The 19,248-nt window shown below is 50.3% G+C and overlaps 1 protein-coding gene across 1 annotated transcript in view; it reads right to left on the bottom strand.

Moving 5' to 3' along the window:
- mapkbp1 (mitogen-activated protein kinase binding protein 1) overlaps nucleotides 1-18,984 on the bottom strand; it is a 394,016-nt gene extending 375,032 nt beyond the window's left edge. Inside the window, exon 1 of the mRNA XM_086003669.1 lies at nucleotides 18,628-18,984. Coding sequence (XP_085859795.1) covers nucleotides 18,628-18,744 — 117 coding nt within the window. The 5' untranslated portion in view covers nucleotides 18,745-18,984. The remainder of the gene's footprint in view (nucleotides 1-18,627) is intronic.
- Between the last annotated feature and the right edge of the window lie 264 nt (nucleotides 18,985-19,248).

Raw genomic sequence — 19,248 nt, 5'->3', positions numbered from 1 at the left:
CGCTCATCGGGATCTGCTCAAAGCTCCTTACACTGGTCTTTTCCGTGTGCTAGAGCCGGGAGACAAAACTTTCTCGGTGGATATCGGAGGTAAACCGGACCACATTTCGGTTGACCGGTTGAAGCCGGCACACTTGGACCTTGACCGCCCGGTCGAGACCGCACAGCCGCCAAAACGTGGCCAACCGCCCAGTCGCCGTGCCAGATCAAGCGCCACTGCCCGCCAGCCTGCCCGCCGTCCAGCAGCTTCCACTCCAACTGTACAGAAGTCGCTCTGACAGGCTTGTCAGGCCTCCTCGCCGTTTCACTTTTTCTGTTAAAGACAATTCTGGGGGGGCGCATGTGGCGGAGCCACTAAGGGACTCCGATCAAATGTATATAATTCCCTTTAACAATATGTTAACTACAGCCTGAGTCTGTATCTTTGTATATACTGTTTGCATGTACAGAGCGCGGTCCCTTTAAGAGCGCGGGCAAACACGATGACGTCACGCCGTTCATCACGTGAAATCCCATCGGCGGGAAAAACGTGATGACGTCCTGACGCCAGCCATGGGACCACCCAAGCAGTCCTCGTGGAGCCTCCAAACTGGCTAGACCTGTTTTCGTAGTTCTCGTGCATTGGTTTGTTAAACTCAGTTTGTTTTATATTAAACATCGTTTGTTGATCGCCTGAGTCGACCTCAGTCTCTTGATAGGAACTAGACATTCCTACAGTATCATGTGCAGGGTCAGTGAACCACACACGGGTGAGAGGAGGCAGGACTTACTGTGGAGGAGTAATGCTTTGTGTGGAAGTGCACAGGTTTTAAAAATACATTATTAATTCTCGGGATGTGGGCGTCACTAGCAAGGCCGTCATTTGAGTAGACTAGGCCTATATTCTCTAGAGTTTAGAAGAATGAGAGGTGATCTCATTGAAACATACAAGATTCTTACAGGCTTGACAGGGTAGATGCAGGGAGGTTGTTTCCCCTGGCTGGGGAGTCTTGAACCAGGGGTCACGGTCTCAGAATAAGGGGTCGGCCATTTAGGGCTGAGATGAGGTGGAATTTCTTCACTCAGGGGGTGGTGAATCTTTGGAATTCTCTACCCCAGAGGGCTGTGGAGGCTCAGTCGTTGAGTATATTCAAGACAGAGATTGATAGATTTTTGAATATTAAGGGAATCAAGGGATATGGGGATAGTGCAGGAAAGTGGAGATGAGGTAGAAGACCAGCCATGATCTTATTGAATGGCGGAGCAGGCTCAAAAGGGCCAAATGGCCTACTCCTGCTCCTATTTCTTATGTTATTGCCCATCTCGAGTTAGTCCCAAGCAGGTGAGGGTGGGTCTCATTCTTGAACCGCTGCAGTCCAGGTGACGAAGGTGCTCCCTCAATGCTGGTAGGTAGGGAGTTCCAGGAGTGAGCTCGCCAGGCCACTTCAGAAGGTAGTTAGGAGTCAACCACATGGTGTGGGACTGAAATCACATATAAAGGCCAGATCGGGGAATGACGGCAGGATTCCTTCCCTAAAGGACATTAGTGAACCAGTAGGGATTTTTTTTTTTTTTTACGAGGGATTTTAGTCTAGGCCTCTAGATTACTAGTCCAGTAACATATCCACTACACTACCATACCTGTGCAGATTTGTCACATTATTTTCCTTTACAGCATGCACTCTAGATCAGCTCTCAGAAATTTGTCACTTCAAAATTTCAAAAGCCAGACTGATAGAGGTCCCTGCAAATATGCACATGCACAATGTAACGAGGAAAGAGTCCAAGGACCCTGAAGGGGGTTAGTTAATCTGGACTGCGAATGTCCATGAACCACTGGGATTGATGTTTCTTGTGCAGAATCAGGTGGCAGAACGATAAAGACTGAAAATCTGTGTGAAGATAAGGCAGAAGTAGGCAAAGCAAGCATCAGAAAGAGATTAACCAGGAGAGAAATGAGATCAAAGTGAAGGAGAAACAGAAAGATTAAAAAGGAGGATCAACAAGAGAGATAGAACTTGATTAACAAGGGTAATCCTTCCCACGGCACCTTCCCATGCAAGCACAGAAAATGCAACGCCTGCCCTTTACCTCCTCCCTTCCCACTGTCCAGGGCCCCAAACTCTCCTTCCAGGTGAAACAGCGATTTATTTGTACTTCTTTCAATTTAATATACTGTATTCGCTGCTCACGATGCGGTCTCCTCTACATTGGGGAGACCAAATGCAGATTGGGCGACCGCTTTGTGGAACACCTCCGTTCCATCTGTAAGGGTGACCCCGAGCTTCCAGTCGCCTGTCACTTTAATTCTCCGCTCCACTCCCACTCTGACCTCTCCGTCCTCGGCCTCTTACACTGTTCCAATGAAGCTCAGCGTACGCTCGAGGAACAGCACCTCATCTTTCAATGAGGCACTTTACAGCCTTCTGGACTCAACATCGAGTTCAACAATTTCAGACCATAACCTCTGCCCCTATTTTTTCCAGGAGGCAGCTGTTGATGATTCTGCCATCCCCATTTGCAGCATTTAATCTCTCCTGCCTTCCACCCTATCACAGGCTGTCCCTTTTGTTCTTTCCTCCCCGCCCCAGATTAAAATCTGTTACATCTCTAACTTTTTCCAGTTCTGACGAAGGGTCATCGACCTGAAACGTTAACTCTGTTTCTCTCTCCACGGGTGCTGCCTGACCTGCTGAGTATTTCCAGCATTTTCTGTTTTTATTTCAGATTCCAGCATCCGCATTGTATATATTATATTGGAAGAAAAAGAGACAGGGATAGATAGACAGATAGACCGGCAGAATCGGCCAAGAAAAGAAGTGTTGAAAATCGAGAGTTATGTCGCCAGGATTGTGCCTTCCAGCACAGACCCTAATGGAGTTTGCAGGGTCAGTGGGAGGTCACTTCATTGGAGTGAGACAGTCGAGCACAAGCCCCACATTAGGCATACCACGGGGAGTAGTTGAGGCAAATAGCACAGATGCCTTCAAGGCAAAGATAGATAAGCACATGAGGAAGAAACAGAAGAATATGTCGATGGGTTAGATGAAATGGGGTGGGAGGAGGCTCGTGTGGAGCATAAACACAGATATAGACCAGTTGGGCCGAATGGCCTGTTTCTGTGCTGTAAATACTTTGTAATATTGCCACCCACCCATCCTTGGGGTTGGAGTTGTGCAGACCCTCCTCCCCATCACTCTCAGTCATGTCCTCCTTGGCCCTCTGTTATAGGGGATCTAACTTGCTCTCTTTTAAAAAAAAGTTAAAATTTCTTCCAGGGTCCAAGCTGCTTCCTTGCCCTGTCCACATCCACCAATAGGGAGGCCGGTACCCCTCACCTCATTCAACGTACCATCCTCAACTGATAAGCTGGGTCCCGACTGACCCAAAGGAGCAGGAATTCCCGTTCCCTCACCATTTTTGCCTTGGATGGACAGAGGTCCCGAGGCAAATTGGGGAATTCCCGGAAACAGTGGAGACATGGCCCTACCGGGCCGCCGTCATTTTGTGGGGAGGGAGAGGTCAGGGCAGGAGACCAGAGGAATCCCGAGGGATTGTGGCCACAGAGGAGATTAACAAGTGAGATCAGATGCCCAGAGAAATCAATAAGGAGAAGAAGAAGAGAAAGATTCACAAGTGACCAGTCAGACAGAGAGATCAGCGCAGCCCGCAGGCTGCTTCCGGTGAATAATGCGCCTAGTCGGGAGGATTGGGGGGAACGGATTAGCTGACGTGTTCAAACTTCACATTGCTAGCTAAAGGCATCGGATAGCATGGATTCCTGAGACTGGGGGGGAAGAGCAGAACTGCGGAATCCCAATGCCTTCTTCTGGTTGTGGGAGCAGAGAGAAACAGGAGAGAAGGGGTTAAAAACAGATTCATCAAGGGGAAAGAGAAGAGGTAGGCAGTGAAAGAGGAGAAACAGTGTGTGTGAGAGAGAGAGAGAGAGAGAGAAACAGAGAGAGACAGAGAGAGGGATGCAGATAGAGGCTTGCAGAGACAGAGAGACTGAGACAGAGACACAGACAAAGAGTGAGACAGAGAGAGTGAGACAGAGAGAGGAAAAACAGACAAAGGCCGAGACAGAGACCGAAACCGAGAGAGAGAAAAAGAGAGTGACAGACAGAGACAGAGGTGAAGCAGGAAACACTGAAAGGGACAGAAGTGCAGGAGCAGATAGACAAAAGCGAGTCAGTGGGACTTGTACAACCCAAAGACTCTGAGAACTGCAAGAGATTGTGAGTTATACGTGGTTAATTAATATTCTGCCTGACTCAAGAGACTTAATCATATATGACCCACTCACAGATCTCGCCCTCCCCTCCAGCACACCCCTGAGCTAAACCACATCGTATCTAACCTGGGCGTGCTCATTAGATATTAGAGGGTGCTTTACTCTGTACCTGACCTGGGAGAAAGAGCACTTCCTGAAAGTGTTTAATGCTGATATGCACACAAAAGAAGGAAAACAAAAATGTTCCATTTTCAGCCCTCCAGACTAAATAAAAAGTACATTAAAATAGACTGCAAAGCTGAAATATTTTTAGTGAGTCAGGCTATTTGCATGTGCAAATTTGACCTAATTAGCATACTTAGCAGGTGACTGAGAATTTCGCAGCCACCAAACTTGATGTAATAAGTGTTAATATTAAAAAGCAAATTACTACAGATATTGACAATCCAAAACAAAAACAGGAAATACTGGAAACACACAGCAGGTCACTCAGCATCTCAGGAGAGCAGACAAGAATACATTTTGGGAGTGGGCCTTCTTTAGCAGAATATGTCGTCGTTCTCATAAAGGGTCTACATACAAAACTTGTCCTCTCTCCTTGCAGATGCTGCCTGCCTGTGTTTTTCCAGCATTTTCTGTTGGCGTACAACACCAACAACTTGTATTTATATCGCACCTTTAACATAGTAAAACATCCCAAGGTGCTTCACAGGACTGATTATCAGGCAAAATCTGATACTGAGCCAAAGGAGGAGACATTAGGACAAGTGACCAAAAGCTTGGTCAAAGAGGTAGGTTTTAAGGAGCATCTTAAAAGGAGGAGAGAGAGTGGTAGAGAGGTTTAGTGAGGGAATTCCAGAGCTTAGGGCCTAGGCAGCTGAAGGTACGGTTACCAATGGTGGATGGAGGACAAGGCCAGAGTTGGAGATAGGCAGAGCTTTTGGAGGGTTGTAGGGCAGGAGAGCGTTTACAAAGACAGGGGCGAGGCCATGGAGGGATGTGAAAACAAGGATGAGAATTTTAAAATCGAGTCGTTGCTGGACTGGGAGCCAATGTAGGTCAGCGAGTACATGGGGGTGATGGGTGAACGGGACACAGGCAGCCTAGTTTTGGATGAGCTCAAATTTAATGAAGGGTGGAAAATGGGAAGTTGACCGAAAGAGCAAATAAATGGTTGTTTTTCATTCACAATATGCAAATGAGAAAGGAGAGTTATCTAAAAAGGAACATTTCTGCTTTGGTAATGCACAATGAGAGTCTGCTATGTTCCTACATGGAGGTAAACACAATCAGGGGAATTTAACCCCCCGCCCAACCCCCACCACCACAAACACGCACCCCCGCTCCCTCCCCAGCTCCCCGTAAACATTGGGGCCAATGAGTTCATCACACTGCTGCAAATTTATTATGTCTAACCTTCATTTTAATTTTAATTAATGCAAGGACCCCTGTGCAATGCAGGAAGAAGTTCAACGACCTCACTCGGGTCGTCAGGGCGAGTACCCTTTTCAGTATCCTCTTCATCCCTGCATGTCGACCTCACTTTATGGCCAAAGGGTCCTAAAAGCCCCAATGCCCAGCCCTCATCCAACACCTATGGGCCTTTCATGAAACTCTCACACACATTCAGCACTTTACACACTGTAAGGGCTATTCGACCATGGGAGGCAGTGCAGCCAAGATCATGGATTCACACAGCAAGGGCTATTCCACCATGGGAGGCAGTGCAGCCAAGATCAGGGCTTCACACTAAGGGCTATTCCACCATGGGAGGCAGTGCAGCCAAGATCAGGGATTCACACTGCAAGGGCTATTCCACCATGGGAGGCAGTGCAGCCAAGATCATGGATTCACACAGCAAGGGCTATTCCACCATGGGAGGCAGTGCAGCCAAGATCAGGGCTTCACACTGTACTCAGAGCCCGTCCTTTCTCTTGCAGGGCAAGCTGGCCCCTAACAGGAGGCAGCAGCAACAGACCAGGGGAGGCCGGCCTCACCTTCAAGACCTCAGCGATCTGGAGCAGCGAGTCCAGCGGATTATGGCAGGCCAGATGATTGGCCCCGTCGCCACTGGAGATGCCGACCCCGTTCTGGACAGCAATGGTAAGGTCATCACCTTTTTGACCTATCTCCTTCCACTTGTGCCTCACACCAGCATCCTTTGCCACTATCGAACCAATACAGTGCATTGCAGCACTCATGCCTCCCTCGCTGCCGCCCTGTCCTCACGCTAAAGCAACTCTTGTACCTCCCTGTTTTCAGGTGCTGATTCGCCAGGTGAGGAGGCAGGCCTTCAAGCTGCCACTGTGAGTGATTCTGAAGGTGAGGAGGAAGAGGAAGCCAGACCATCAGTGCCACCCTCAACCGAGGCAGCCCATGGCCATAATGGGCACACGTCTTCCCTGGAGGGGAGCAGGGGGGGGAAGGGTCGGAGGAGGGTGAAGCTCCGGGGCCCAGCGGGCTGCAGCAACGCGGGGGGGGGGGTTAGGGAAGCTCAGCGGCCTTCTCCCCAGAGGGAGAGTCTGGCCTCCAGTCCTGCTACAGTGAGCACAGAAGAGGTGCGGCTCCTCGCTGAAATGGGCGCCCATGGGCGCCCAGGCGGAGCAGAGGCACACTGAGCTCATGGCTGCAGTGGCAAGGATGCCCGAATCCATTGAGTCACTGGCAAGGAGTATCCAGGACTTCGGCGCAGCACTGGCAAGGAGTCTGCAGGACTTCGGTGCAGCACAGGCAAGGAGTCTGCAGGACTTCGGTGCAGCACAGGCGGCTTCCACGCAAGTGCTTAGCGGTGCAATGCAGTCAGTGGCTGGTCTGATGCAGACGCAGATTGAGGCCACACGAGCACTGACTGCTGCCACCCTCGCTGGATCGGGCACGAATCGGCCCTCACCGCGCCGCAGCAGGCCAGCAGTCTGTGCTTCAGCAGATTGCTCCGCATGCTGCAGTGCTGCCCCGTGGGAGTGCCAGTGTGTCGTCCGACCAGGGAGTGGCTGTCCTCTGTCAGGATGGCAGCATTCCTGCTGCCAACACAGTCACTTCTCCACTGCAGCTGCCACCACCTGTAGGACAGACTGCTGCCGCCCATGCAGAGTTGGAGCAGTCAGCAGCCGGGCCCAGAGCTGGTCCAGGCCGTCCCCCAAGGGCATCTGCCGACTCAGTTTCAGACACTCAGCAGCCTTCCCCCAGCCTTGCTGCAGCCACTGGGGTCCCATTGCGGAGGAGCTGTAGGGTGGGAAGGGGCCAATCTTGCAAGCGAAGCAGATCACCCTCGAAGGGCAAAAAGTAGGAGGTGTGGCAAAATGTTGTTAATTTTTTTTAGTGAAGGCCGAGGATAGTGGTCATTTTTTGTTTACTCTTTTGTTCATTGTCTCCAGGTTGTGAGAGCCAGTTATGTGTCTGACTGCTTTTTTTGGGGTTTCTCTATTACTTTGTCATGCGGGAAGGGCACACAGTTTGTTAAATAAAGAAGTGTCCTTATTCAGATTGTGCATGTTTGCTCTTTGAACTATTTGTTGCCTTGACCGGCTCAGGGGTTGCGGAACAGTTCCATTCATGTTCTTTCAATGGCACAAGCCATTTCCTCAGAGGGGACCTAGAACCGACTTGCAATAAGCCGCTGATGGACGGCCCTTGCACTTTGTGCCTCCCTCCCGTCTTGGTGCCCCTCCTCCTCCGCTGGTGCTCCAATGTCTGGTGGCAGTGGCTGAGTCCTGAGGATTGCCAGGTTATGCAGCATGCAGCACACTACAACGAAATGGGAGACTCGCTCAGGTGAGTACTGAAGGGCTCCCCTGGAATGGTCCAGACAGCGGAACCGTTGCTTTAGCACGCCGATTGTGTGCTCAATGATGTTCCTGGTCGCTTGATGGCTGTCATTGTACCGTTCTTCAGCAGGGGTGCTGGGTGCACGGAGCGGGGTCATCAGCCAGGTGCACAGAGGATAACCCTTGTCCCCGAGAAGCCAGCCTCCTGGGTGAGCCGGGGCTTCGAAAAGGTCTGCCACAAAAATCTGGCGCAGGATGAAGGCGTTGTGGCTGCTGCCTGGAAAGCGGGCATCGACAGCTAGTATCAGCTGTCTGTGGTCACACACCAACTGGACGTTCAACGAATGGAACCCCTTCCGGCTGCGGTAATCCTCGGCATTTTCTTGCGGCACCCGCAAAGCCACATGCGTGCAGTCAATGTCGCCCTGGACCATGGGGAAGCCCGCTATTCTTGCAAATCCCATTGCGCGCTCTTGCTGCTTGTCCAGGGTCATGGGGAAGGAAATGTACTGACGTCTCCTTTTAAAGAGGGCATTTGTGACTTGGCGGATGCAGCAATGCACCGCGAACTGGGAGACATTGGCAATGTCCCCAGTAGCGGATTGGAAGGAGCTGGTGGCATAGAAGTTGAGAGCCACTGTCACCTTCACTGCCACCGACAGAGACATCCTGCTCCTCAGTTGAGGCTGCAGATCTGGCTGAAGCAGGTGGCAGAGCTCAGTGACCACCTCCCTGCTGAATCGAAGCCTCCGAAAACACTGCTCCTCAGACATGTTGAGGTATGAGAACTGTTGGCGGAATACCCTGGGAGGGCAAGGCCTCCTGTGCCGATGCCTGTTGGCCCTCCTCCGTCTGGCCATGATTGGCACTCTCTCTCGGCGCCTCTGAGCCCTCTCAATGCAATGGAGAAACCCAACGTTTCCACCCATTGCAGCCCCCATAGTATGTAGCCACTCAAGGTTATGCCAGTGAAAAAGCAAACCAACTACAAAGTTCTGGGCCGAAGCCAGAAGTACCTCTGCGAGCGCTGACTCAATGCAGAAAGCTCTCTCCCTTTGTCTCTCTCTCTCTCTTTGTCTCTCTCTCTCACAGAAGGAGTGGTCCAAAAATGGCTACCACAAAGAAGCCAGGAAGAGCCCCCTTTAAATAGCGCCCCCCCCCCCAGCGACTGGGAACCGTTCCAGTCAACCAGTCGCTGGGAGCACCAGGTGGAAAGGAGGGGGGGCGCCACTGAAGTTCCGGTTCGGGGCGCCCCAAGGGCGTTGCACCATGAAATGACATCAGGATGAGCGCGCGCAGCTGAGCGGGCATTGCGGTTTTGCGCCGCCGCTAAATGTCCGTTCAATTTCGCGAGAGGCGCAGGTCTCGCCGCGCCCGGGCGCTAGCCGCATCGCGCCCCACTTATCGCCCTCTTAAGGCACTAACGGGTGGCCCTAACAACTGAATTTCTCCCCCGATGAGTGATGCTGCCCCTTTAACACTGGCGGTGCATCTTCAGGTTTCATTCCCAGAGCAGCCAGCTATGAATGTCCTACTGCAAACCTACCATTGCTTATGATGCCATCCAACTTTGATCTCCGCTGCACAGAGAGAGATAGGATAGGAACAAGGGGATGTACAGGACTGGAAAAGACTACCGCAGTCCTACTGGGCAGTCGCTGTATCTAAGAAATATCATAGCCCATGATAGCTGCAACAAAACTTACCCCAGGTATTTATCCAACCATCACTAAGCCCGCTCTGCCTCCCGTTGGCAGTTCATTCCATACATTCGGCTCTATTCCTGTAAAGTCGTTAAATCTAAACTATCCATTCACCCTCCTTTTAATTTTAAGACTGTCCCCCATTGTTGGGATCTGTGACTATGTTAAAGACATTAATGCTTATCTTATCTACACTCTTTAGAATTTTGAATACTTCAAGAATCCGCCCTGAGCCTTCTCCTGCAGTGTAAACATTCCCATTGTTTGAAAGATGTACACTAGAGACCACAGGTATCCCAACGATTCACAAACTTTTACTGTTCGCTTCTCCGGATTGTATAAAAATAATTGCTTTAAAAATTGATAACATGATTTGAAGAATTGATTGGAAGGAGTTACTGAGTGACATTGTGAGGGAGCGGGAGTAACATCAGTAGAGATACAGTCAGTAACACAGGGTGCTGGGGGAGGGGTTACTGAGTGACAGTGTGCGGGAGCTGGATTAACATCAGTAGAGATACAGTCAGTAACACAGGGTGCTGGGGAGGGGTTACTGAGTGACAGTGAGGGGGAGCTGGATTAACATCAGTAGAGATACAGTCAGTAACACAGGGTGCTGGGGGAGGGGTTACTGAGCGACAGTGTGAGGGAGCTGGATTAAAATCAGTAGAGATACAGTTAGTAACACAGGGTGCTGGGGGAGGGGTTACTGAGTGACAGTGTGAAGGAGCTGAATTAATATTACTTGTATCATTAATCTGGGTACTTCAGGGATTCTCCCCTATCTACGGTCTCCCTCATTTAAACTCCCCCCCCCCCACCAGATTTCCCATTGAGCTATCAACATGCACAGTTTAAATAAAAATATCCCAAACAAAAAAAAAATAATAATTCTGGAGAAAAACGACTGGAAGTCAATCATTCCTTGCCATTTATTGCCAAAGGAGCAAGACTCCCAGTGAAAGGGCCTGAATTGCTGTTCACATCAGCTTTAGCAAGACTCTGCTTTCAAGGGGGTCCTGCACCTACCCTGTGGTTTGTGGTACTAACAGCAGATCCAGTCTTTATAGTTCTTGGTCCATAATGTTTACAACCACTGTGCACCAACTAGTCACTGGAAGGCCCGGCATCAGCAAGAATTAATTGGCAATAAATGTCCTTCAGCCACGAATTCCACAGCTCTTGCTCAACGTAATATTCCGCTGTTTATTCAGCACAAACTCGAGTTAAAGTGCCTGGAGGGAGCGCACAAGCAGTTACTCAGGACACAACTGCACTCAGGAGAGAGCTGAAGCATTTCCTATTGACCCACCAAGAGTTTAAATAAAAGGGGGTTTACTTAAAAAAAATAATTCTGGCACAATTCTCGGTTGTTACCAGCAACTAAGGCCAGGTTGAGCGCTGGGGAGGGGGAATCAGTGGTAATATCACGGGACAGCTGGCGTGGTTTAGGTCCCCAACATGAGTTTCCCCTCCCACCCTCCCCCATCCTTTGAAAGGAGAACACCAAATTATTCCCACAAAATCAAAATAAAGAAAAAAGTGTGCCATTCCCCAGCAGCAAAATCCCACAATTTGACGAGCACAAGAATTCTCCGAGGGAGAAAAGCAGGATTTGCGACTGAGAAGATGATAGCATCAGTCTGAAAGATCAGCCCAGAGCACAGGGTGGAAATTTTAAACGGTTAAATTTATCGAGGTACGATATAACTTGCAGAACAAAAAGGTTGTTTGGGACAAATTGGAATACGCCTGACAACAAGACAGGCAGGAATGAGGAGAGCGCCTGGAGTCAGCAGTTTCCAATACCAAAGCCTGTGCTCTGGCTCCATTAGAGACGAGGGTTGCCAACAGAGGCAATTGGTGAGCAGCACTTAGTGCACGATGTGGCACTGTTATGGGCATATTGGAGCTTCTGGAAGGTGAAGACCAGCAAGGACAGCGTTGGAACATAAGAACATAAGAAATAGGAGCAGGAGTCGGCCATTTGAGCCTGCTCTGCCATTCAATGAGATCATGGCTGATCATCTGCCTCAATTCCATTCACCGGCCCTATCGCCATATCCGTTGATGCCTTTACTAGTCAGAAATCTATCGACTTCTGTTTTGAATATACCCAATGAGTTCTAGAGTCTGCAAAGAGATGTACTAGGGATTTAGCAACAAAGTAGCTAAGGTAAAGATTCAGCAGAGCATTGTTGCATAGGTGGAAGCAAGAGTCTTTGTGATTAAATGGGGCCTATAGCCCAACTTGGGGGTCGAATAGGCTGACAAGGTTGCGAATGGTTCAGTTAAACCTGGGACAGTAGCTATTGGGGGGGGGGTGGGTAGAAGTAGTGACAAAGGATCACAGTTTGTGGCTGGGCTGAAGACAATGGCTTTGAGCTTCCCGATTCTAAACTTTAAGAAGTCATCGCTCATCCAAGACTATATGTCAGTCAAGCAGTCTGACAGTACAAGGATAGTTGGGGGTCGAGAGCGAGATCTAGGCTTCGTCAGCGTATAACTGAAAGCTTACTCTGTGCCTGTGGATTATATCACCAAGGGGTGGAATGTAAATGAGGAAGAGATGGTAGAGGGTGCCAAGGATAGATTCTTGGGAAGCTCTGGAGGTGATGGTGCGGAAGGAAACAGATGCACTGGCTATGTTCAAATATGGAGAAGGCAATGATACAAGAGAGGTCCCATGAAGCTGGGTGATGGAGGCGAGGCTCTGGAGTAGGATAGCTTTGGCTAGGGCCAATTTGGTGCTTCTAGAATGGCAGAAACCAGATTGGAAACAGTCAAAAATTGAAGTTTCAGGAATGGCGGTCATGGAGCTTAGAATCAACAACATGTTTCATTTCTTTAGCACCTCCCATATCGCAAAAAAATTCACGTAAAATGAGTTATTTTGAAGTTCAGTGACTCTTGTTATTTAGGCAAATATGGCAGACACTCCGTGCAGAGTAAGATCTCATAAACAGCAGTGAGATAAATGATTAGTTAATCTGTTTTGGTGGTGGTGTTTCAAAGAGGAATATTGGCCAAAAAATCAAGAGAACTCCCTACACTTCTTCAAATAGTGCCAAGGGATCCTTAACATCAACGTGAACCACCAAAACAGGCAGACAGGACTTTGGATTAACATCTCATTGGAAGGATAGCAGTTTCCTCTGGGTTACACTTAAGTATCAACCTTAATTATGTTGAAGTCTTAGAGTGGGGCTTGAACCCATAACTGTTGACTCAGAGGCAAAAGCCAAATTGTCCGAGGTTCAATTCTTGGTCTGTGTTATCAGTTGACCTCAGCAGAGATGTAGCAATTCAGATGCTACTGGCCTCTGCACCTTCTGGCTAGGGAGGCGAGGGGGGGTGGAAATGAGCCATTCCTGATCACTGTCCATTGACCCTTGTCCCCTACTGGAAAGTGACACATGGATTTCATGAGGACATCAGCCCTGCGGAGGTGGAAAGGGTGGCCAGCTTTATGTTCCTCGGAGTCCACATCACGAAGACCTCTCCTGGTCCCTCAACACCTCCTCTCTGGTGAAGAAGGCCCAGCAGCGCCTATATTTCTTGAGGAGGCTGAAGGGATGTAATCTGTCACCCCTGGTCCTCTCTAACTTCTACCGCTGCACTATAGAGAGCATCCTGACAAACTGTATCACGGTATGGTACGGCAGCTGTCCCATGACCGGAAAGCCCTGCAGCGGGTAGTCAAAACTGCCCAACACATTACCGGCACCCGGCTACCGACCATAGAGCATATATATCAGAAACGCTGCCTACGGAGGGCACGGTCCATCATCAAAGACCCTACCCACCCCAGCCACAGTCTGTTCGCCCTCCTACCATCTGGAAGACGCTACAGATGCATTCGCACCCGTACGACCAGATTTAGGAACAGCTTCTTTCCCAGGGCTGTCATCCTACTGAACTCCACAAATAAACACTAAAGCCTGCACATCTGCCGATGCATTTTATTATGGTCATATTTATGCTAATATATATGTACAAATGTATGTTGAAATGTTTAAGTGTCCTAATCCAAATTGTACACTCTCGGGAGCCGCAAGCCTACATTTCGTTGTACTGCACTTGTGCACTAACAATGACAATAAAAGTTGATTTGATTTGATTGATTTGATGCCCCTTCACGATCAAATAAGCTGGTGATATACGCTGTCTAAGCTCATATATGAAGAATGGCCAACAGCCTCCTTAAATGCCTCTCCTCTGTTGTCCATCTTGCTAGGATTGCCCTAGCTTGGTTCCACTTCAAGCATAGTCACAGCATCTCTAGCAGTGGCTTCACTTCCCATCCCTGCACCTTACAAGTCCCCAAGGATTCATCCTTGGCTCCCTGCTCTTCCTCAACTGCTGCTCCCTTGGCGACGTCATTCGCAGACATGGGGTCATCTTCCACATGCACCCTGATGACACCCAGCTCCACTTCACCATTTCTTTCGAACCCTTCACTATTTCCGTGTTGTCAGGCTGCTTATCCAACATCCAGTCTTGAATGAACTGTCCTCTATTTAAGCACTGGGAAGATCAAAGCCATTGATATTGCACCACCCCTCCCCCCCCACAAACCCTGTGCCCCTGCTACAGATTCCATATCCCTCCCTCAGGCTATTCAAAGCTTTGGCATCCTATTTGCCCAAGCTAAGCTTCTGACCCCATATCCTCTCCTACTCACTACTCCATAACTTTGTCCATCTCTGGCCCTAGCTCATTCAATCTGCTGCTAAAACCCTCATCCATGCCTTTGGTGCCTCCAGGCTCCAGTGCCAATGCTCTTCTGGCCAACCTCCCATCTTCACACTCCATATACTTCAACCTCATCCAAAACTCTGCTGCTCCTATCCCATCCTGCACCAAGTCCTGATCACCCCTGTCCTCACTGACCTACTCTGGCTCCCAGTCACCCAACTCCTCCAATTTAAAATTGTGTCTAAATCTCTCATGGCCTTCCCCCCCGCCCCCCCCCCCCCCAAATCTATATCCCCTCCAGCTCTACAGCCCCCTCCCACAAACTCTCCATTCCCAACTGGCCTCTTGTGCGGCCCACATTTTTTGCCCTACCATTGACAACTGTGCCTTTAGCCGACCAGATTCCACCCTCTGGAATTCTCTCTTTAAACCCCTCTGCTTCACTTTCCTGTTTTAAGAGCCTACTTAAGAAATAAAGACTTGCATTTATATACAGTAGTGCCTTTCATGACCACCAGACATCTCAAAGTGCTTTACAGCCAATTAAGTATTTTTGAAGGGTAGTCACTGTTGTAATGTGGGAAACGCGGCAGCCAATTTGCGCACAGCAAGCTCCCACAAACAGCAATATGTTAATGACCAGATAATCTGCTTTTGTTTTTGTGGATTGAGGGATAAATATTGGCCAGGACACCGGGGCTAACTCCCCTGCTCTTCTTCGAAATCGTGCCATGGGATCTTTTACTTCCACCTGAGAGCGCAGACGGGGCCTCAGTTTAACATTTCATCCGAAAGACGGCACCTCCGACAGAGCAGCACTCCCTCAGCACTGCACTGGAGTGTCAGCCTAGTTTTATGTGCGCAAGTCCCTGGAGTGAGACTTGAACCCACGACCTTCTGACTCAGAGGCGAGTGTGCTAGCAACTGAGCCACAGCTGACACTTACAACCCATCTCTTTGGCCAAGCTTTGGTCATGCCTTTTACTATCTCCTTTGACTCGGCATTCATTTCATTTTTTTGATTACGCCTCTGTGAAGCGCCTTGGTTTTTTTTCTCTATGTTAAAGGCGCTATTATTCATGGCTCACTCTGGCTGTGAGAATCGAGGAAAAAGGGGGGTTAAAAATAAGGTCTTCACATTGCCTTGAAAAGAGCACTCTTGCCCTCGGTGTTGGCTTCTTTTATCTGATGTGGTAACGCATTCCCCAAGCCAGCACTTCACTGAAGTCACCAGCGTTCTGGGCCAAGGACGGTCAATAAAATAGGATCATTGGGATAGGATCATTCTATTGGGATAAGATCCACACTATTTTAATTTCCTCCTTAGGACCTTGCAAGGAAGCATCAATTGGATTTGTCTGATGCACGGTTTCTTGTGGACTGAATCGGATTTTTAAAAACGCGAGTGCTTTAGTTCACTTTTAGAAACTTGCAGATCATGGAGTCAGCAGGCAAGTGCAAACCTGGCACAATGAGACATCCAGGGAAATAAACACTCACAGAATAGTGCAAGTTATTCAGTTAACACATGACTTGTTGGGGGGGGGGGGGGGGGGAAAGAGGAGGATCGGAAGATTTGTATTCACTAAATATAATTGCACTCACTTGAGAGCAGTCAAGTAGATGTTCAGCATGAAACAGAGAGTACCATTTTTAACCTTCTATCACAGCTGTGTTTCGCTCATACCCCAAGAGCTTGCACTGATTGGGAGTGGGAGTAAGAGGTTGACCCAACTCGACTCAGCACGAGTATAAATGGGAATGAAGATCTTCACAGTGGCATGCTATGTGATGACAAAGCATCACCATGTTATGTCTCAGGCTGTTTGACTGATTGGACATATCAATGAACCAGAGTGGCCTCTGGAGACACTTCAGATTTATGAGTGACAGGCTCCTTCTCTCTCCCTCCCTTATCTGCCTCTCACTCCACTCTCTCCATCAGTTCTCTCCCTATAGTCCTGAATACACCTATTGTCCTGTCTATCTCCTATTCTCGTTGATAAGACCCAGTGCTGTAATCAGAGATACCTGTGAAATTCATGTAGGTAGTACAAAGTATTGGGAGCGGCTGTATCCAAATCCGTCCCAGACTGAAATTTACACCATGACGCTCCACACATAGGCAGAGTGACGCTCCAAACACAGGCAGAGTGACGCTCCAAACACAGGCAGAGCGATGACGGAGCGACACACCAGACACAGGCAGAGCAACGCTCCAGATACAGGCAGAGTGATGACAGAGCAACACACCAGACACAGGCAGAGCGACGGCAGAGCGACACACCAGACACAGGCAGAGCGACGCTCCACACATAGGCAGAGTGACACTCCAAACACAGGTAGAGTGACGCTCCAAACACAGGCAGAGCGATGACAGAGTGACACACCAGACACAGGCAGAACGACGCTCCAGATACAGGCAGAGCGATGACAGAGCAACACACCAGACACAGGCAGAGCGACGCTCCACATAGGCAGAGTGACGCTCCAGACACAGGCAGAGCGACGGCAGAGCAACACACCAGACACAGGCAGAGCGACGCTCCACACCAGACACAGGCAGAGCGACGCTCCACACCAGACACAGGCAGAGCGACGCTCCACACATAGGCAGAGTGACGCTCCAGACACAGGCAGAGTGACGCTCCACACCAGACACAGGCAGAGCGACGCTCCACACATAGGCAGAGTGACGCTCCAGACACAGGCAGAGTGACGCTCCACACCAGACACAGGCAGAGTGACGCTCCACACCAGACACAGGCAGAGTGACGCTCCACACCAGACACAGGCAGAGTGACGCTCCACACCAGACACAGGCAGAGCGACGCTCCACACCAGACACAGGCAGAGTGACGCTCCAGACACAGGCAGAGTGACGCTCCACACCAGACACAGGCAGAGCGACGCTCCACACATAGGCAGAGTGACGCTCCACACCAGACACAGGCAGAGTGACGCTCCACACCAGACACAGGCAGAGTGACGCTCCACACATAGGCAGAGTGACGCTCCACACATAGGCAGAGTGACGCTCCACACCAGACACAGGCAGAGCGACGCTCCACACACAGGCAGAGCGACACACCAGACACAGGCAGAGCGACGCTCCACACCAGACACAGGCAGAGCGACGCTCCACACACAGGCAGAGCGACGCTCCACACACAGGCAGAGCGACACACCAGACACAGGCAGAGTGACGCTCCACACCAGACACAGGGACGCTCCACACCAGACACAGGCAGAGTGACGCTCCACACCAGACACAGGCAGAGTGACGCTCCACACCAGACACAGGCAGAGTGACGCTCCACACCAGACACAGGCAGAGTGACGCTCCACACCAGACACAGGCAGAGTGACGCTCCACACCAGACACAGGCAGAGCGACGCTCCACACATAGGCAGAGTGACGCTCCAGACACAGGCAGAGTGACGCTCCACACATAGGCAGAGTGACGCTCCAGACACAGGCAGAGCGACGCTCCACACATAGGCAGAGTCTCTCTTCTTAGGCAGTCCCTCGGAACGGAGGATGACTTGCTTCCACATTAAAAATGAGTTCTCAGGTGTGAGTGATGCTCCAGACACAGGCAAAGAGAGCCATGAATAGTGACACTCCAGACACAAGTGAAGCTACAATGCAACACTCCTCCACAGTGCGGGGCTGACGATCTGGAGGCAAGAACCAGAGGGAGCCATAACTGAACACAGCAGGTATGAACACTGTGCACCTCTGACAAACACTGGGCTCCACTGAGATATATGCAGTCAGCAACAACAAAAAATACAGCTCTCGCTGATTTTCCATCGCAGATTGCTCTCTCTCTCTCGGGCGATCGCTACTTCTGGGTCGCTGGCATTGCCGACCATCCCACACTTGATAATATTCCCGGCTCCTACCGGCACCATGTCAGCTGCCATCACTCTGTTACATGTCATCACCTATCGCTTCAACCCAGTCACCTAATGCAATTCATCTTTCAATTATTCTGGTAAATAAAGCCCTTCTGATTTCTCTATCCCCCCATTTGTTTCCTCTCCCGAGTGATACTCGGGGGCTGCCCGTTTATTCTGTTCTTGCATTGTGCTGGACTCACCTTGCATCCTCTTTAAATGCACTGCTCGCGTTTATTATTGCATTGTGTTTAATGGAATATTTACATTGCACGGTGCTCGCCGCGTTGCAGTTGCCAGTTACGGACCTCCCGGCAGAAGCCGGGGTTATCAGCTTCGACACTCACCTTGTCAGTGATATTTTTGCCGGCACCGTGGTGTTTGCTCCTCCGCAGCTTGAGTGAAGGGGAGCGGAGCAGTTTTTTAATCCTGGTGGTGATGGTGGGAGTTCCGATCTCGGCCATGGTTTCTCAGCCTCCCGGGTCCCCAGACTTCAGGCTCCCTCCCGGCTCCGGCTCGCCCCACTTGCAGTGTCTCCCCGGCCGCTGACCCCGTTCACTCGGACCGAGAGACTGACGGGCAGCCTGGCGCCGTCCGACTCGCTTGCATTTCCCCAACCCGACCCTGCACCAGCTACCGGGAGGGGGGACGCGCAGACTTGAGCCGGCCAGGGGCTTTGACAGACACACCAGCGACTCCCCCACCACCCCCCACCCCGCCCCGATCGGACACAGACCAGCCCAGCCCGATCAGCTGCTGCTACCCGATCCCAAACACCGACCCGCCTGAGATCTTAGAGACATCGCCCCCTCCGTCAGCGGTAAAACATTACACATCGTGCAGTCAACTGTCAAAGGCACCGGCACCGGCTACAGAGGAACAAGTCACATGTATATCACATAGGGATATGAAAAGAAAGGCTTGCATTTATAGAGCGCCTTTCACAACCTCCGGACGTCCCAAAACGC

This window comes from Somniosus microcephalus, chromosome 12, assembly GCF_052327205.1.
Source record: "Somniosus microcephalus isolate GS21.2 chromosome 12, FLI_Smic_1.0, whole genome shotgun sequence".
In the NCBI taxonomy this organism is placed as follows: domain Eukaryota; kingdom Metazoa; phylum Chordata; class Chondrichthyes; order Squaliformes; family Somniosidae; genus Somniosus; species Somniosus microcephalus.
This window is presented reverse-complemented; position numbering and strand designations above follow the sequence as displayed.